We start from the raw sequence: 20,679 nt of genomic DNA, 5'->3' as shown, positions 1-20,679 counted from the left end.
TCCCTTCACACACACACACACTCACACCCTTCCCTCCTGGCACATTAAAAAAAAGTAATAAATGTGAAATCTCAACAAACTGGTTGTCAAGGCTGGTCTACAAGGGGGAGAATACGAAGAACCTAAAACTTGAGACCTGGTAGGATCTCACGTCCAGCCCCTTCATTTTTTCCCCAGTTTTACTAAGAAATAATTGACATGCATCACTGTGTAAGTTTAAGGCATGTAGCATGATGGTTTGATTTACATATACTATGAAATGATTACCACAATAGGTTCAGCTAATATCCATCTTCTCAGATAAAATAAAAAGAGAAAAAGGAAAAGAAAATTTTTCTCCTTGTGATGAGAACTCTTAGTGTTTACTCTCTTAACTTACCTATATATGACAGAGCAGTGTTAGCTATAGTCACCGTGTTGTACATTACATCCCTAGTACTTATTTCTTTTATAACTGGAAGTTTGTACCTTTTGACTACCCTCCTCCGTTACCCGCTCCTTCTACACTTCACCTCTGATAACCACAAATCCAATCTCTTTTGCTCTAAGTTTTCTTTTTAGATTCCACATATAAGTGAGATCCTACAGAATTTGTCTTCCTCTACTTTGTATTTTACTTAGCATAATGCTTTCAAGGTCCCTCCATGTTGTCATAAATGGCAGGATTTCCTTGTGTTTTTTTTTATGTCTGAATAATATCCCATTGTATATATATGCCACAACTTCTTTATCCATTCATCCATCAGTGGACATTTAGGTTGTTTCTGTGCCTTGGCTATTATAAATAATTCTGTTATGAACATGGGGGTGCAGATGTCTTTTTGAGTTAGTGTTTTCATTTCCTTTGGATCCCCAAAGTGGGACTGCTGGATTGCAGGATAGTTCTATTTTTAATTTTTTAAGGATCCTCCATACTGTATTCTAGAGTGGCTGCACCAATATACAATCCCAACAACAGTGCACAAGTGTTCCCTCTTCTCCACATCTTTTTTTTTTTTTTAAGATTTATTGATTGATTGATTGATTGCTATGTTGGGTCTTCGTTTCTCTGCTAGGGCTTTCTCTAGTTGCGGCAAGCGGGGGCCACTCTTCATCGCGGTGCGCGGGCCCCTCACTATCGTGGCCTCTCTTGTTGCGGGGCACAGGCTCCAGACGCGCAGGCTCAGTAGTTGTGGCTCACGGGCCCAGTTGCTCCGCGGCACGTGGGATCTTCCCAGACCAGGGCGCGAACCCGTGTCCCCTGCATTAGCAGGCAGATTCTCAACCACTGCACCACCAGGGAAGCCCTCCACATCTTTACTATCACTTATCTCCTGTCTTTTTCATGATCAGCCCCTTCATTTTAAGGGGAGGTAACTCAGGAAGAGAAAATAGAAGTATCTTGCCTGCAGTTAGGCAGCTAGTGAGAGGCAGTTTCTATCCAGTCCCCAACAAGAAAGCACTGGGGGAAGGTTTGGTGTGGGAAGGGGAGCTCCATCCATTTTGTCATGGCAAAATGACAGTGACACACCCACACACATTTGGTGGCACTTTGTAACTTACATTTCATGTGCTTATTGCATTGAAACACCTAATATTTTTATTATTCCCATTTTACTGATTAGCAAACTGAGGGGCCATGTGGTTAAATAATTACATCAGGCTAATAAGTGACTGAGATGAGATTTAAATCTGGGTATCCAAACTCCAAATTTTGTGCTCTTCCCCCTTTCCCAGGTACTGTTTTTGAACCATTATTAGAATCACTTCATCCTCCTCCCCCTTTTTTTCTCCACTGGCCTTGAGTCCTATGTGTCCTGGGGTCACAGAACTGAGCTGCCACGTTTACCCTTTGAGCATCAGGACCCGTGCAGCACAAGACAGTCTCTACCTCACCAAACGGGTTTCCAAAAGAACCTTCTCTCATAATAATAACTTCTGTGTGTGGGACAAGGCTTTGACGTTTTTATAGATTTTTCATTTTCATCTTATGCCTACCCTGTGGGAAAGCTTATCCAAAGAGGTTAAATGAGTTGCTCAGTGGTCAAATCAGAACTTAGGCTGACGTCTTAGTCTTGTGTTCTTTCTACTTGACCACAAAATGGCCCAGTGCTCGGGAAAATCAGAGAGTGGGGCTTAGAAGGGCTAGACTGGCTTAGTCCAGCCCTGGTGAGAAGCCATGGGCCATGTGAGCCCTCAAAGCCCCAGCTTGCTGGCTCCCCGCCCCTCCCACCCGACGCGCCCCCCCCCCATTCGCACCAGCGGGAGGCCCAATGGCTGGTGTCTTCCCTCTAGTAAGGGGGACCTATCCAGTCTAGTACTTGTCACAGTAACTCCTCACAACTGTGGCCACCATTCATTGTAAGCCTTGTCTGTGCCAAGCACTGTCAGCTGTCAGCATTGGTCATCTCCTTTCATCCTAACATAAACTTGTGAGGATAAAAGTCATTGGGATTCCAGGCTCCTGGATCTCTTATCCGTGTGCCTTGTCTTGGCGGGGTACCTGGACTTCTCAGCTCTGCCTCGGCCAGGTGGTGAGCTGTGGAAGCATCAGGACCTGCTGCCTCTGAACACACCTGCTCTCTGGGCCAGGCAGCCGCAGCCTCTGGGCCTGCCAGCGGCACGTGCAGAGGCTGGGTCCTGGTGGGGGGGCCTTCGAGATGCCGGCAGGAAGGGCAGGGAACAGGCTTTGTCTGGTGCCCGGGGAGAATTGAGCACGGTTTGACTTTCAGATTACAGCTCCAGCAGGATCGCTCCCCTGACTGTAGTCAACAGCTGAGATGTTTTCTCAGATGTCAGTGAATCCAACTGCTTCCAAACGCAAGGAGTGTCTGCTGGAGCCCCAGCCCATAAAACCCAGCTCAGAATGCAGCCTGGAACATCTGCTCCCAGCATCTAGTCCGGAAGCATCTGGTCCTGACTCTTCCGCTTGGAATGGCTAAACCTCTCCCACACCCTTCTCAGGCCACCTCACCCAGCACGTTCCAGGGATGACCAGGCTCTATGCCAGGGAAGGCACAGGGTTAAGCCCCAGGGTCAACTCCCTGGAGACAGAACACCCCTTGGTCACAAGGTGGAAGAGTTCCCTCAAAGACAATTCATTAGGAAGTGCCAGTTCCCAGGGTCCTGGCCAGGCAGCTGCTAAAGAGGACAGTCACACAGCAGCCAGCCAGCCCCTCCGCCCAGCCCCAAGCCCAGGGGGCTCCTGCCTCCCCATTCACCAGCCCGGCCCCAGGAGAGGCCGCTTGGCTCTCATTTCCCTTGGGCTTCACCTCCCTTGGGAAAAGCAGTGCTACTCTCCTACACTGCGCTGTGGGCCAGAGACCTTGCAGTCAATTCCACATATACTTTTCTGAGCCCATAAGATGTGCCCATTTTATATTATAGCTACTTCCTATGCCTATCTTCTTGCCACTCCCTGGGCTGATTCTTTTTAATTCAGAACCCCTCTTGGAACTTGACTCGATGCTTACGCGTAGCAGAGCTCAGTAAATGTTTAACTGAATCGCAGTGCAGGACCGCTCAGCTGGGAGCCCTTTCCTGTCTTGCCTCTTGCTGGATCGCCCCTCAGCATTTACCTTCTAGCCCGACCAACCCCTGCTTCCATTCCCCCAAACATCTCATAGCAGCTAAGGGCTGCAGAGTACTCTCCACATGCCAGATTCTTTATCCAGCACTTCATGGTATTATCTCATTTAATCCTCATGACCAACCTAATGAAGAGACGGCACTATTTTCAGTCCTATTTTACAGATGAGGAAACAGAGGCCCAGAAAGGTTTAGTGCTCAGTGGCGGAGCCAGAATGGAAACCCAGGCGATCGAGGTCCACAGGCCCTATTCTGCAGCCTGAATGTCACCTCCCTGAATGCACCAGATGCCTCACATGCTGAAAAGGCCACGGGGACCATGCTGGCCCCTTTGCTTAAAACACCCCCATCCCACCCCAACCCAGGCAGCAAACACTGATCTGTGTGTTAGATATTGTCATATATCATCTCATTTTAGTCTAGCTATGACTATTTCCTTTTTTACAGTTGAGAAAACAGATTCAGAGGGACTAACTTGCCCAAGGTGACCAAGCTGGTTATCACCACATCTATTTTTAGACCTTGTCCCACAGCTCAGTACGGCTGCTCTATGGCCTTTGTCCCTCTAGCTATTGGACCATTAGGACTGAGCCTGAACTTCAGTGACCTTTAGAGGGATAGTCTCAAGGGAGCGATCTGAGCATTGCCCACTGCCCCGTTCTGATCTTTCCCTAAACAAGTGTGGATTCTAGAGGGATCCAGTCTGCATGCAACAGGGGCAAATGTATTACAAACAAGGAGTTAGCAATGTGTACTGCTTTCGTTGAACTAGAAGTGGACTTCAGCTTGAACTGTCTAGGGCTGGGTCCCACATGGGCAGAAGCTCTGAGTGCGGTTTACAGAGAGCTGAGACTGACAGGAAGAACTACAAACACTACACAGAAAGGTCGAGACTCTGACAGCTGAGAAACTAAAGACTGGTTTGATGTGGGGTTTCTGGAGCTGCTGGGAGGGAACTCATTAACGGATGAAACAGGAAAGCCTTGGAATCTACCTGGAGAACGTGGAGGCATCGGGGCTTTGCTCAAGCAGATGTTAAGAGATGGACGGCGCTGGGTAGAATCTAGGAAGGAGAAAATTCACTGCCTTGGGGTTCGGGTGAGAAATCACAATTGCAAACACTTACATAGCGCTTATTCTGGGCCAGGTTCTAAGCATTAATTCGTTAAGCGGCAACATTTCAAATTTAGAACCAGGGAGTGGGCCAGACAGGTCAGTGAGGGCCGAGGAGTGTAGGATTGTGGCTAATGCTATGAGTTAAAGCATTCCACAAAATCGGCTATAAAGGTGCTGGTAAAACTGGGCACCTGCAACTCGGCTACCTGCAGGGGTTTGTGCTTGAGGCTGGAGAGAGCCAACTGTGTGCATCTCTTCCCACCTCTGTTCAGCAGCACACTGGTAGCTTAAAACGGGCCATGGTGGATGCAGTTACACCACGGAAACCGACAGATGCTACGTGAGGGCTCTCCCCTCCCCTCTCCCCCCAGAGCCAGTTAGCCAGCACACCAGCCTGGAACCATGGAATATGGACGGGTCCTGCCTCGCCTATTTAAGGAATCCGCTCAACAGGCCCTGATTTAGTACATGCTCGTCCAAGCTGCTGGGTCTAAGGTATTGTGTAAGGCGCTGGGGATAAATCAATGAAAACACACAGACCCTGACTTCATGGAGGTAACGATCTAGTGGTGGAAACAGAACTAATATTAACACAATCCGTTCAATTGTGAGTTAAGGCCACAAAGGAGAAACACAGGGTCCTGCAGCCACCTCACCCTCCCCACCTGATTCGCAGCTCAATTCTCCGGCATTTTTCCTGGAGAAGCAAAGCACAGCTGTCCGCACCCTTCTCTCGCTGTTCCTGCCTCCAGGCCAGCACTTCCCGTCACTAACAGGTAACTTCTGCAGCGCCCGGCCGGCCATTTCCTGGGTCCCCAGACAGTATTTCAGCCTCAGGGGCGGAACCCAGCGTTCGCAGAGCCGTCTCAGCAGAGCCCCCTCCTCCCCCACGGCACCTGGCCAGGCCCCGCTCCTGCCACTCTTCTGCTCCCCAGGACATCACGGTTTCCATGGGAACCCACTCACTTCAAAGGGGAACGAAGGAGACTGGAGGGGAGGAGGGATAGTGAAAGCTGGATCAACCTCACCCTCTTGGCCCCGTCTCTGTGCTGCTGGCAACCTAACCTCCAAGCTCCCGGCCACCTAACACCATCCAGCCCCCAGCCCACCGGTGGAGAGGTGGGGAGGTGTGGTCCAAGCTACATTTTAAGTTCTCGGGGGGGGGGTGGGGGGAAACCCCAGGGGTGAGGTGGACCTGGGGAAGGAGAGATCTGAGCTGGGTCCAAGCCTGCGGTCCCCGCTCCAGGGGGCCTCCCCCTGGCAGACCCCTCTCAGCATTGCTCCTGGGCCACAAACACAATTACCCGCGACGTGCATCCAATCATGGGGTCTGCTCGCATTAGACTGCAATCATTAATCTGAGCGGGAGCTCCCGGTTGCCTTGCTGATTAGCCCAGATGATGCTCTGGTATGATCCAATAGACAGACTCGGCCCCCCTTCCCCCCTCCCCCCACCCCACACGCAGAGTTTCCACATCAGAAGGAACCAATACATTTCATCAACACATCCTCCTACACAAATACAACCTCAGGGCACGGGGAGGCTCCCTCCCTCTTGTCGCACTGCCCGCTGCCGCCCTGCGGGCCTGGCCAGGGAGGGCCCTCCCCCACCTTCGTTCTTCTGTAGTTCAGGGAGGGGCCTCGGCGGGGACTCCCAAAAGTCAGCGCGGGCACTAATCCCCGTGGAGAGGAGCTGGTTACATTTACGGACATGAAATGCCGGCTCCCCGACGTGCTTTGAGCAGCCAGGCCGCCCCAGGCAGGCAGATCTAATTAGAATTACCCGACCCTGTGGGAGGTGGAGTGCCTCCCCTCCCCCCGCAAGGGCGGTGGAGAGGGCGGCGGGCACTAATGGGAGAGGGGTGGTCATGGGAGACACCCTGGGGGCCCTGGGGCAAGCAGGGCTGCCGGAGAAGGAGCTGGGCAAGGGTGCTGATGTCCCTCTGCCCCGTCGTCCTGAGATGCCGGGCAGCCTTGTTGGGCTGGACTGTTGGTGGCATCTAGCCTGGGATTTCTTCTTCATGGTCAGACAGCTGCAGAGATAATTTGCTCAAATGCCATGGGCTGTGAGGTGACAGCCCCATGGGAGAGGGTGAATCTCAGTTGTGGAGGTGGTTGGCTGAGGGAAGATCTGGGCCTTTGTACTGCAGGTGACATCATGGTGGACAGCCCCCTTGGGGAGGCGGCCCACCTCCTGGCTGGGCCTGGGTGGGGTCTGAGCCTGGGATCTTGGGAAGGGCTATGGAGCATGTGGAGCCCATTGGCCGGAACAAGGGAACCGTCTGCTTTGTGCCAGACATGGAGCCAGGTGCTGACATGGGCTGTCTCGTAATTCTTGCCGAACCGCTGATTAGGTTCTATCCTGAAACCAACGCTCAGAGAGACGAGTACAAGGAGGAGGTAGGGCTCAAGCCTAGGTTTCCAACAAACTTTATGTTAGGCCACTAATTTGGGGTCTTTCTAGACTAAGATCTGTGCTCACTACAGGTCCCTGCCCCTGGGGGTCCGAGAAGGTGTCAGGGATCCGCCTCCAGTGCGAATATGAATCACCTGGGATCTTGTCAAAGTGCAGATCGGGAATCCTCAGGTCGAGTGGGGACTGAGATTCTGCGTCTCCAATGAGCTCCCAGGGGACGCGATGCTTCTGGCCCATGGACCGCACTTGGAGCAGCCGTGATTTAAATGGGGTGTGATGACTGTACCCAAAGTCATCAGACCACGGGGCAGTTTTCAGAGGCCAGGCCACTCTCGCTCCCTGCTTATGTTCCCCCACCAGGCACAAGGTGAGACTACAGGCCCTGTGCAGTCTCATCTTCCCATGCCCAGCTGCTCTGGCCACTGGCCGTCCTGGGAACACACCAGGCTCTCCTCTGCCGGAAGCTCCCGCCCCTCCCATCAGCTCCCTGCTGAGCTCTCTTACTCAGCCTTGAAGATCAAACTCTACTGCCTCCCCCGTGAAGCCTTCTCTGTCAAAGCTCTGACCACTCTGTGTTGGTTTCTTGTTTGCATTATGTCTCTGTTCCTGGAGAGGCAGGGAAGAGCCCATGCATAACCTTTATGATTTACCTCTTTCCCCTGGAGCCCAGCGCAACATCTCCACGTAGTAATAGCAAGGGTTCAAGGCAAGTGTGAAGGGAGGACAGGAGTGCAGGTCCCATGCTGGGGGCAGGGGAGCTGGGGTCCTCCTCAGGGTCTCTGACAGGTCCTGTGACCAGATTCTGGCATTCTTTGGGGCCCAAGGCAGAGGTCTCTACCCGCAGGAGCAGGGCCTGGCCTGTGTGCTGGGCAGGCTGGGGCCCGGGAGCTGTGCTATCCAGGCCTGGGAAGGACCTTGTGTCAGGATCTAGGGATCAGGGCCCACTGCTTTGGACTCCCAGCTTTTGGCATTAGAGGCATACAGCTCATCTGAGTAACTAAAAATAATGCCAGTGACAATGATAATAACAGCAATAATTACCACCATTGCCATAAAGCCACTGTCATGGGCGGGGCTGGGTGGGCTGGTCCACATGTGACTGGAGTTAGCGCCCGCTGCAGTGCACGTTCAGCCAGGGGTCGGCCCCACTGCTGATGCACGCGAACATATGTGCTCACACGAGCGAATGTGAGCAAGGGTCCAACCTCAATACTGAGTGCTGACTTGGGCATCTTTTCTTAGTGATGTGGGCTCCCCATGGATAAAGGAGGACCGAAATCCCTGCTGGGACCTCGTTCAGGTCTGCCCTCAGAGGACCGCATCTTCACCCCAACAACGTACACAAGACAGACCGGAATTTCCCTGAGCCCTTCCCACCCTCTGCTACATTCAGGGCCCAGCCCTGGGTACAAGGGGCTGATGCAGAGTAAAACGAGACAAGCCGCCTGCTCTCAGCAAACTGCCCATCTCGGGGCGGGTGCCAGAACCTACACAGTCGTGTACAACCTCTATTGCTAAAAACCAAAGACTACCATGAATCACAGTGTGGTCCAAGCACCAGCTGCATTAGAGTCGCCTGGAATGCTTGTTAAAAATTCATATCCTGGGCTTCCCTGGTGGCGCAGTGGTTGAGAATCTGCCTGCCAATGCAGGGGACACGGGTTCGAGCCCTGGTCTGGGAAGATCCCACATGCCGCGGAGCAACTAAGCCCGTGAGCCACAACTACTGAGCCTGCGCGTCTGGAGCCTGTGCTCCGCAACGAGAGAGGCCGCGATAGTGAGAGGCCCGCGCACCGCGATGAGGAGTGGCCCCCGCTTACCGCAACTAGAGGAAGCCCTCGCACAGAAACAAAGACCCAACACAGCCAAAAATAAATAAATAAAAGAAAAAGCTCTCCTTTCATTGTCTGTAAATGCTGCATATTTATCAGAAACCTAGATGCCATCAGATAAGAACTACTTCACCTTCTCATTGCCGATTCGATCAAGCCCTCTTCCTCTGTTCCGACAGAGCGTCCCGCTGCCCTTAGAATAGAAGTGTTTGTTCTTCCTGCTAAGACCAAGCAAGCCTCTCCACAGCCCCTCTCCTCTTCTCAAAAAAAAAAAAAAAAATTCATATCCTCCTCCTACAGCTTGACCTACTGATTCAGCACTTCTGAGCACGGAGTCCAGATATATGTGTTCTAACGAGCGCTCCCAGTGGTTTCCAGGCGTACTAAAGTTTTGCTCACAACCGAGTCCTGGATGGCGAGTGCTGGAATGAAGGCGACAATGGGGCACGTGGGCCAGGACAGTCCTGAGGCAGCTGCCCGTTTGCTGAGTGAAGGGCTCTGATGCTCGTCAGGGCTCATCTCCCCAGCTGGGCTGAGGAAGAGGCCCTCCTGGAGGACACAGCCCAGGCCCCATCTCCCTCCCTGGACAATTCCAGGAAGCTGGAGCCAACCCCTGCATGGCCAGCTGAGGGCTCTCTGGAGTGATTTCAGACAGAAGGGACCTGGCCCTGGCTACTGGCTTCCATGAGCCCACCTGCTGGCCTGCACTCACATCTCTCATGGCTGAGCTGGGCCTGAGGCCGCTTGGGGGCTCCTGCGTGCGGCCCGGCTGAAGTGTCTCCTACCTGTACACAGCTCGCTTGTCAGCCTCCAGCTGGGCCTGGGGGTCGATGGGGGCACTGGGCACAGGTGTGCTGGCAGCAGCCGAGGGTGCGGAGATGTGGACAGCCTGGGCCTTAGAGGGGGCCTGAGCGGTCGCCGTCATCTGCAGAGACAGAGAGGAGGCGTGGGTTAGTAAGGCCAGGACCGCTGGCCCCCCGGCTGGAACTGTGAGGTCCACCTCGTCCCGTGGGGTGTGTGTGTGGATAAGAGAACGTGTACGAGAGAAGTGTGAGTGTATAACGAGCATCCATTCGTACATATGCTGCTGTGGGAAGAAAGCTGGTGTTTCCTCAAATGAGAAAATTCTGGGGAACGATTTAGGACCATCCAAAATCAGGTGGTGCGGAAGTGAGCTCACTTTAAAAGCGACCTAGAGGGGCTAGGGGCCTAGATGGGGAGGGTGGGAGGGAGGCTCGAGAGAGAGGGGATATGGGGATATATGTATACATTCAGCTGGTTCACTTTGTTGTACAGCAGAAACTAACACAACATTGTAAAGCAATTATACTCCAATAAAGATGTAGAAAAATAAAATAAAAGTGATGGTTCTTAATGCAAATTAAGGTGGTGGCCTCTGGCCAGAAGCAGAGAAAAACAGAATGATGAGCCCTTTAAATTGTGCTTGTGAGTCACTTGGGCTGTACTGGGCAGTGTTGGGTTTGATTTGATGACTTTGGAGAGCAGGAAAAAAATAGCTGAGTCAGTTCTCAACTGGGCAGAGGTTTATCCCATTTAACACAAGCCAGAGGTAACTTTTAATGGTTTGACTGACAATTGAGTGTTCTGCAAATTTGGTTTACCTGGGCACTTGAAGATAAGCAGGTTGTAGTGGACAAAGAACAGATTTCTGTTCTTAGCCGTAACAAATATTTAGGGTAGTAGCTCTCCTATGTTACATGTTTCTGAAGGTGCCCCTGGGGCCCCAAGTTTGTGCCAATCAGAGCACCTCTTAAAAATATATTGTATATTGGACTTTCCATATAAGATTTCATTTAAAGAAATGGTTAAATGGCTTTAAAATTTTGGGTAACCATCATAACAGAACTTAATGCTTTTATATTTTATTTTCCTTAGTTAAATCGATCCCTGAAATGTCACGTGTGGTGACATGCCTCAACTATTGCTTTCCCCCAACCGGCCCACAGAGCCTGACAGCTCTCACCCACTGTGTTCTTGGACTTGACACCCTTGTCTGCCTCCCGAGCTAATACCTTGTTCACACCTTCATCCCCAGCACCCAAACTGGATGCCTAGTGTTTGCTTAGGAAATGAATGAGGGAATAAACGAGTGAACACACCTTGAAAGAATCGTATATTTTACAGCTGGAAAGTTCATCATATGATCTAGGTCCCTGCTTTCTGGAAGAAAGAGTACTGTATTTCCATGAATACAAGCACAAAACACTTGCTGTCTCATTTTCTTCATTAGCTCTCTGTTCACGTGCCACATCTTCACAGTAAAATAGCGTCCCTCTGCCCCTGCTATCCCCTTACCCTGCCTTATTTCACAGCCCTTATTATGGCTATATATTTCATAGCCCTTATCATGACCAGACACTATATATCTACTTGCTAAGTTATTTTCTCTCCCACCTCCAACTCAAATGTAAGCTCAAAGAGGGCTGGTTAACAGTTGTGTTCCTAGGGTCTAGAATAGCCTGGCACTAGTCAATGCTCAACAAATATTTGTTAAATGAATGAATTAATGAGTGATGGATGGTAAATAAAATTGAGACTATAAAAGAAATATACTGTATCCCCATCATTTTTTGTTAGGAAGAAATATCCTTGTCACTGTTGGCTGAGCTGGGGGAACTTTCCCAAACTCAGCACTAGCCGGAGCATCATGGTACCTTGAGGCCAGCAAGGTACCATGCTTGACTCTTACTGTCTCCTGTTAATAGCTTTTTGACTTTGAGCAAATCCCTCAACTTTCCTAAGCTCCTCCTTTTCATCAGTAAGCAAACTGGTGTCCTTTTTAGGATTCATGAGTATTAAAGAGGTGCTATAAGGAAGAAAATAGAAACAAATGCTGTTCTAATTTTCAAAATACAGAAATAAGGTGGAATCAGACAAACATCAGACATTCTAATCTTCACATTGATCTGGGCTAGTTTCTTTCATTCACCAATGCAACTGATTATTTTTCCCAGTACTTCTCAAGTCGCCGCCACGTACTAGGCACCGGGGTGACTAGGGTGAATGGCTGCTATAATGGAGCCCAGTTCTGGGTTTAACATGATTACTGAGCTGGCAGATCAGGAAAATGGTAGACATTTTCATTTACATGGTGTAAATGACCTCAGCAAGGTACCTCCCATGATATCCTCGTGGAAAACATGGAGCGACGTGGTCTGGTGGACCATTGTGTGTATTAGGATGCTACACCGAAAGGATGACAATTAAAGGAGAGATGTCAGAGGGAGGAGGGCTTCTAGGAGATGCCACATGCTTTCTCCTCAACTCTCTTCTTCAATATTTTTATCAGTGATTTAGAGGATGTCTGAAGAAACGCTCAACAAACTTATGGGTGACATGAAACCGGGATCCAAACGATCTTTACAGATTTTGGCAACGTGCTAAGTCTAATAAGATTAATTCTTGTCTAATAAGTTGGAATTTAACACTTCCAACACTTTGGCCAAAAAAAAAAAAAATCGATAACATAAATGTAGAAGAGGAGAGACATCGTTTAGCAGCACGTTTTAGTTGACAGAAGGCTCAGTATGTCCACAGTGTACTGTGTCTGTCAAACAAACAAACAAACAAACAAAAACCCCAAACTGATGCTCTGTGAGGACCCATCAGCAGAGGGACAGCTCACACAAAGCTTCCAGCCCCACCTACTAAGCTGAGACAGGTGCAGGAAAGTACACTCAGGGGAGAGTGGACCAGGCTGCTGAAGGGATTCTGAGGAATATTTGCAGGAATCTGCAATGTTAAGGAAGATGTGGGGGATGGGAAGGATATGGAGGGACGTGAGAGCCCCCTTTGAATATCTGAATGAGGGATTAGATTGTGTCAGTTCTGTTCTGTATGCCCTAAAGCGTCAAACTACAACCCATGCATTAAATCTGTAAAATGCAGAGACAGATTTGGGCTCAACCCAAATAGTAAGTTTCCAAGCCTCTGAGCTCTCCAAGGCTGGGATGGGCTGCCTCCCGGAAGTGGTGAGTTTTCACTGGTGCAGGGGCCAAGCAGAGACTCCCGCGGAGGCGATGGACGCTCTCTAGCTGGGTGGGCTGACGTAGGTGACATCTGAAATTCCTTCTAACAGTGACAGGCTTGGACGCTGTGAGGGTGCTTTCATGACCACTGCCCACCCCCAGGGTTGGCGTGGGGCTCAGATTAGATGACGTACGGTGTGTAAAAGTGCTTTGGAAACTCTATAAAGTTTTCCCCATACGGAGGGGTGGCTGTAGTTCTTCAACATGAGATTTCCAGCACGTGCATCTTTCATCAAGCGATGCACAGCTACGTGCACGGCTCGTTTAAGGGTAAAACACAGGGTAGGCTGGTGTGCTCTACTCTGCTCAGTCCAGTAAGGGTGAATTTCCTCGTGTCCTTGAAGGAATCCACAAGGGGTTTCTATGCAGATGAGCTTCTAGGAGTGGGAGGACTGAGGGGAGGGGTTCCTTTTCCTCTCACCTCCCCTTTCTAGGCAGGACTTTGGGGGAACGTGTGGCCAAGAGCCCAGCCGGGGCCCAGAGGAAAGCGTAAATCAAAAGCGGTCACTTGTCAGCATCCCAAGAGGCCCCCGCTGAGAGGCTGTTACTGGGGCTAGAGAGCCGGGGACGGGGGAGAAGTGAGCAGAGCTGGCCTGAGGAGGATGATTTAAATTTATTTAGCTCCTGGGGGCCAATTCAGCAAACTCTGCATTTCCTCCAGGTTTGGAGAATGCTTATCTTCAAATAGATTTCTTTTTCTAGCCAGAGACACCCATTTCTCAAGAACTGAAGCTCGGAGGGAGAGGCCCGCAGCTGTCCCAGGGCCCGGGGGCAGGGGGATGAGGGTGTTGGGTGGTAAGGTTTTGGGGGAAGGTTCTAGGCCTAAAGAATAGAAGCGGCGGGAGAGGCTGGACAGATGGAGGGCAGAGATCCCTTGCTCTGGCCTATGAAAGCCAACTGATAAATTTTCAGGAATTTTGCAAGCCGGTTGATATCATATCGGTAGCCTGAAACTGACCATGGTGGGAGTAATTACACCACAGAAACTGGCAAATGCTGCAAATCAAGTCCTCTTTCTAACCCCCAACCAGAGAGCTGGTTGTTAAACATTTATCAGCACACCACTAGTGTCAGAGTTTCTCTCCAAGTAACTTCCTCCTATTCTCCTCGATCTGGCACATGAAGAAACTACACTCTATGAGGCCACTTGGTGTGCCCACAGCCGGTCCCAGACCCGGAGCCTTCCTCCAAGGACGGCACTGGACATCCTACCCAGGCAGGCTGTGAGGCCTGATTAAGAGAATAGGATAACGACCAGCGGGTGGGGAAGGGTGGCAGCATTCCCCGGGAGGGCCTGCCCGCTGGGAGCCGCGGTGCTGGGTCCAGAACCTACACAGGGTCCTTGCTGTCCTCCTGCCTCCCATAGATGCTCTAACCACTGGGCTCTTCTCTATCATCCAGCTGGAACCAGCCCTGCATTAAGCCGGGAGCAAAAGGGCCCTGTCCAGATTCTCAGTTTGTGACACCTTGAGATGAAAGTTCCTGTTGCCCTGAAGGGGCTGAGAGATCCAGCCTCTCCGACAGTCTAGTCTGGCCATGAAAATGAGCAGGGGATGCTGTGTGGTGTGGTTGACGAGGTGCTCCCCTGCCTACCTCAGTCGCCCTCGCTGACACCAGAACGCCCCACTGATGCTTTCCTTCCTGCTAAGGATCACCCTTTCCCAGTTGCAGGGGAGAGCGGCACATCGTGCTCCGACGAGCTAATGAAGTCTCTCCCCGGGGGTTCACGTCCAACAGGGATCCCGTGCAATGGGTTGGTGGCACTCCCATTTTACATATGAGACAACAGAAGCCACTGCAGCAAAGAAACTGCTGGAGACCACAGACAGTTTCTGCCGAGGTTGAGACAGGAACCAAGGGCTTTCTGACTAAATCACACTGCGGGAGTGATCGTATTTAATTACTTTTCTTTGAAGAGGAGAATAGGAAGACTTTTCCCGTGAGTGGAAAGGGGCAGAAGAGGAAGGGCGCTAGTGTCAGATGGAGTGTCACTCCCCAGCCTCAGGCTCTGGGTCTCCCTCCAGCCCACCCATCCCGTCGCCGGCCCCCATCTCCGGCCCCCGTCTCCCCAGCCCCCAACAGACCTCACAGATCAACTCCCCAAACCCTGGTCGTGCCAGAAACGGTGCTTCCGGTGGAACCCAAGTAGGAAGACCAGGGTGGTTTGTTAATTGACAGTGGCTCAGTACCCTGACTGCACAGGACTTCAAGCCTCAGGGTGCACGGACCTGCAGCGGCCGCCTCCCGCCAGCTGCCACGGAGAGCTCCCCCCTTCTGCTCCTGGGAGGTGGGAGCAGGTAGCTCAGATGTGGGACACTGCCAGGGTCTTCCTAGCACCCCAGGGAGGGAGCGTGCACGAGACATTGGCATCAGATAGAACGGATTTCCGCCTTTGCCACTCGCTGCTAGCTGACCTTGGACATGCAACCTTGCCTTTCGGGGCTTCAGTTTGCTCATCTGTGAAATGGCACTGCCGCTCCCGACCTCTCACCGCCGTCGTGAGGATGACTGTCTCCTTCAGTGGATGCGGCTGAGCACCAGCTAGGGGTCAGGGCCCTGTGCTCTGGGCTTCCGGGCCCTGAGGAAGCCGTTCAGCCGCGTCTGCCCACTTGCCTCTCCCCGACTAGACTGTGGGATCCTGGAGGGCAGGGACCACATCTGTTGTAGCCCCAGTTGCAGCCCCAGAGTCTGAGACAGGGTGTCCACAGCACCTACGGGATGCAGGGATGACTGGTGTGGAGTGGGTGGGCCTTGGCATCCATTGATACCTTTTCAGCTGCAGATTGACCTTCTGGACCCTGAATGCCTCAGGCCACAACAGAGAAGTCACAGTTCCCCACCACATGTTTATTGGGAGTGGTGGGCATCCAGCCCAGAGCTGGTCAACCTTTCTGATCCAGGGTCCTCATCTATACATTGGGAGCAGTCATACTTAGTTAGCATTAAATGAGATAATGTATGCAAAGCAACGGGCCTTCATAGGTACTCAGCGTATGGTGGTTATCCTTAACAAAATCCCTGCAGCCAGCAGCCTGCGGCCCACACTCCAGTCGGCCACTTTTGCTTCCACTACCTGCGCTGCCCTGGGAGTCCTGACCCTGCTGAAGGAACCCTCTCTCCCATAAGCACCCAGAGAAGTGGGCGAGGCGCGGGCCAGGCATAGGGAGAGGGGCCGTGGTATCGTGGAAGGAGACATTACCCATCGCTAGTGATGTCACCTTGGACAAATGGCTCAGTTCCCCTGAGCCTCAGTTTCCCTCTCAGGTAAAAATGGAGCTAATAATACCTCTTGCCAGGCCTACAGTGACCATATGTGAGGGTACATTATTGCGCACCCCAGAGGCTCAGTGAATCTTGGTTTCTAAGCATTTTTAATGCTTCTTTTTGCTAGCCCTCTCCTCTGAATCCAAACCCCACTGAGTGTCCACACCCGGCCCCAGACACCCCGGCACCTACACCTCCCGTGTTCCCCTGCGTACACCTGTACCCCCACAGCAGCCCTGCTCTGTACGACGCGTACACCCACGCACCTCCCATGGGTCCTTTCTGCAAACCCTGGGCAACCGAGGTCTGCACCTTGCCAGCATGACTCAGCACAGACACCCCTCCTAAGGGGACACCCCCTCTTCTGACCCGGCAGGGTGCGGGTTGCCCATCCCTAGAGCCGGCCCACCAGGCCAGGGAAGCCTTGTGTTCTGAGAACATGGGGGGCTGCACAGGCCCAGCCCACTAGAGGCCACTGAGGCTCCAACAGGGCTGGGCTGGGCTGGGCCTGCCGGGGGGCTGACGCTCCCTGCAGGGCCAGGACAAGCCAGTAGGGCCAGATCTGGTTTCCTCGCAATCAGGAGAGAGTCCAAGGACCTGGGATGAGGTCAGGGCTTGAAGCCATTTAGTAAATATCAGGTTTGGCCTGAACAGGTGGGGGGCACAATGGATGGTTTTTGGGGGAGGGCACAGCCCACAGGGCGCCCCAGGCCTGGACCTGCTCACGGACCCAGCCTTGTCTCCGGTACAGCACCCCACCCCTTGCCTGCACCCCAGCAGACCCTCCTGCATGCAGGTGCCTGAACCCGCCCGATGCTTTACATCTTTATGCCTTTGCATCTGGGGCTGCCTCAGCAGGACCTGTCCATGCCTCCCGACCCTGCCTCCCCGCCCCGACCCCCCATCACGTGCAAACCTATCCCTCTTTCAAGACTCAGCTGGAGGGAGCATCAGCTCTCCCAGGAAGCCTTTCCCAATCCTCCACACCCCCCGCCCAGGTAGCCTGGACCCCTGCCTTATCTGCCTGTGCATCAAACCTTAAACCCCGTAACACTTTGGGCCCTCATTTGTCTGTCTCCCTGAGTGGACTGGATTCCCAGCTCCCATCATCATGCCTGGCTCCCATGGGGTCCCAGCGTGTTTGTTAAGTGACTGAATGACCGACTGGATGAGGAAATGAGAGAGTGATGTGTTAAAAGGCTCAGGGATCCAGAATGGAGAGGAGTCAACCATGGCTCCTCCAAATACCCCCCCAACCCAGTCAGCCCAGGGAGAGGAAGGGCTGGAGGCAGAGAAGGGCAGCCCGATTTCACTCAAAGAGCCTCCTGGAACAGCAGGTCTGGGTCACCTGCATTCTCGTCCCAGGACCGACCAGATAGAACAAACCACAGGAAAGTTACTTTGTGGTGTAAAATGGGGGTCTTAAGCAATCCACTTAAAAGGGTTTGTAGGCAGTGGTTTACAAAATGAGGCTTGAAAATGTTTGCCGCCCTGCCTGCACTTCTGGGGGTTGCTGACCAGCGGCTAAAGGGACGAAGGCTGTAGACTGGGATCCAAGTCTTTCACCTCCCAGCTTCGTGCACTTTCCTGGGCACGGGCTGCTCTCCATCTTTCCCATCCATCTCTGGAGGACCCCTCGCTTGTATAATAGTCCCACACCAGTGAGTTCCAGTATGTTTGTGTATGTGTGTAAGGGAGTGTGTTTACAGCTAGAAACACATACTTGATATGCCTATTGTGTTCCCAGTACAAAGGAGAGTAATTAAAGTTCAATCCAATCTTGGCTACTGGAGACGTACAGAAGATAGAGTGAAAAAATCAATGTCAGGGTCATGGGTGAAAGAAAGCTGGAAAACACCATTGTACTTTTCATACCCACACTCTCAACAACCCCGTGAGGCTGGGAGGGCAGAAGTTATTCCCATTTTACCGATGCAGAATGGCCCCAAATCAGCTCCATTAGGGCGGGAACTATTAATTCTGTGTCCCCGGCACGTGGCACAGGTTCTGCAAGACCCACAGAAAGCACCTGATGTTTATGAAATGGCTGAGTGAATGAAAGAAATAGTGCTGTAATTACTTGTCCAAATTTGTATAATTCGTCAGCAGTGCAGTGGGACAGGCCTGGATTCCTGAATTTCTACCACGTTGAGTTGAGTCAGCCCACGCTTCCTCCTCCAGACCACAGACTCCAAAGGCAACACGCACCGAGGGCCGGCGTGCTCACCCATCCCCCTCCCGCCGGGCTACGCAGGCACCGGAGCTCCTAGGAGATCAACCGGAAAGGGGGGCAAAGCGGGTTCCAGCTCCTTAGGCCCGCTGCTGGTGGATCACCTGTTCCTGATTTATTTTAAGCTTTGTCTACTTGGGCCATTAACTATTTTTGTAGCTGTTTAAAGCACTCATCCTGCTTGGAGGCAAGAGGATAGACAATAAAATGTCTGTGTGTTTTTGGTAAATATAAGAATTCAGGTAGGACGTTCATCAAAGAAAAACCCTAAACAAGGCCATGAGAGCGAGCGTTTCTTCTAGCAAAGTCCTGTTGATAGTCCACTGTCTCCTAAATGAGGCATAAGGCCCCGCAGTCAGACCCAAAGGCTATTTTTGCCTTTGCCACGATGAAGAATCCAGGTCTGGAGTGAGCTGGAGTTGAGGGACACGTCCAGTTTAAAGACACGGGTGGCCCAAGCGGGCCAGAGAGAGAGGTCACTGTGCACAGAGAGAAGAAAGGCCCAGCAGAAAATAAAATAGAAAGAGAAGAGTCCGTTTTGATGAGTCAAAGTGAGGGAAGGCAGGTCACCCATAGGGTCCCTGTGCTGTTGGCCCCAGGGGCAGAGGGAGCCGTCAATCACAGCCACAGAAAAGGCTTAGGGGGACTCTCAAAGCTGTGGAATTAACTCTATTGCTGCAGAGCCAATGTGTCTCAGCAGCAGCTGAGCAGGAGGCCCTGCGAGGCAGGGGGCTCCAGCCCTTAAACGGATGAGAGGAATGTAAAGTGTGAAAACATCTGAACCCGCTTCTGCCCGTCCCAGCTGCATGGCCTGGAAAGGGGGGCCAGGATTCACAGCCGGGGGCCCCAGCCTCCTCCCCTCCCCCTCCGGTTAATGAAACCAGCATGGGGATCCTAATGACTGATCAAAGCCCATCCAGCTTCCCCAGATGTCTGCTCCCCTGGCCCCGCGCAGAGGGGGAATGATGCCGGGACAGGGAGGGAAAGAAGATACTCAGAGGGCAGAGAGACGGGTCTGACCTCCCCTGACACGGCTGGCCCAGCCTTAGCCTTCCTGGTACAAGATGGGTATCTCCAAGCACAGCATCCTGCGGTCCTGAACACCGTTCTCCTGGCTCTGAGGGTTGCAGGAGGATGCAGGGGGACAGAGGGTCCCAAGCAAGTGCTTGACTTCCTTCTGAAGTGAGCTTCCCATACTGGCCCTGGACTGAGAGTTTTGCCTTTCTTGCCTCCCTCTGGTCAATAACGAGGCTGCATCCTTGGTGAATTGCCAGAACCCTTTTAATATCACCCATTGTTAAGGCATGCTATGTAAGCACCCAGCTACTTGCGTAGCAATTGGTTCCTAATCCAAACTGCGAACTGAGTGCCCACATTCATAGGGGGCTGTGCCTAGTGGCTCAGACTGGATCCCACTAAGATTTCTGCTTTCTAGTCAAATGCTCACGCGGCCAACATGCGGGCGACACGCAGACAGAGGGATACTAAGCGCTGAATACATACACATATTGACCAGATAAAATGTTTGTCTTGCCTATAAGCCAAGGGCAAAGGTATCTGTGGAACAGCAGGTATGTGTCTGTGTTTGCGGAAGGGTGGGGGGAGGTTACTGACAGCAGGAGTTTGTGCGTGTGTGCGGAGGGGGGTGTTTAAGGTGAGGGTAGGCAAGCTGCTGCCTTCTCCAGTAAACCCAACAGTTTCCTAAAATTGCTGGTGGAGCTACAGAGGGAGAACTCTGCTTGGTGGGTGGTGCTGCCCATGGAGTGTTACAGGAAATGGGAGAACCTGAATGACATTTCAGAGGTGGAGAGAGTGCATGGACGACGTGAGAGGGTGGTGGTGTTACCACGAAAATTCTGGGCGGGAGACTGGAGTGGCACTTGCCGGGAGAGGGGAACAATAGCAGAGGATCCCATCAGGATCAGGGGAGGTGCTGGGGTGGTGAGAGGAGGGATTGGGAAAATTGAGGTGACAGATGGCCAGGCTGAGGAAGAGATGCAAAGGAACGGAAGAGTGATGTAGGCACTGAATGGAGGGACCACACGCCTAGCTCATATCCAGGTCTCCCTGGAGACAATGTTTTCATTAAACTATCATCGTAGAATTCCCACAGTCCCCGTGACTTGCCCTACCTCTTGGGGCATAAAGTGAGGGTCTAGATCAAGGACTCCGGTGCAACGTGCTGGAATTGAGGTATAGGAGGTG

The 20,679-nt window shown here is 52.1% G+C and overlaps 1 protein-coding gene across 4 annotated transcripts in view; it reads right to left on the bottom strand.

Annotated features, from left to right (window-relative positions):
* Positions 1 to 20,679, bottom strand: part of PKNOX2 (PBX/knotted 1 homeobox 2) — a 259,497-nt gene that overhangs the window by 52,686 nt on the left and 186,132 nt on the right. For all 4 annotated transcript variants that reach the window (XM_057553006.1, XM_057553005.1, XM_057553008.1 and 1 more), the window contains one exon: positions 9,717 to 9,856. In XM_057553006.1, coding sequence (XP_057408989.1) covers positions 9,717 to 9,856 — 140 coding nt within the window. The remainder of the gene's footprint in view (positions 1 to 9,716; positions 9,857 to 20,679) is intronic.

Source organism: Balaenoptera acutorostrata, chromosome 9, assembly GCF_949987535.1.
Source record: "Balaenoptera acutorostrata chromosome 9, mBalAcu1.1, whole genome shotgun sequence".
NCBI lineage: Eukaryota > Metazoa > Chordata > Mammalia > Artiodactyla > Balaenopteridae > Balaenoptera > Balaenoptera acutorostrata.
Note: the sequence above shows the minus strand (reverse complement) of the source record. Positions and strands in the feature narration are given on the sequence as shown.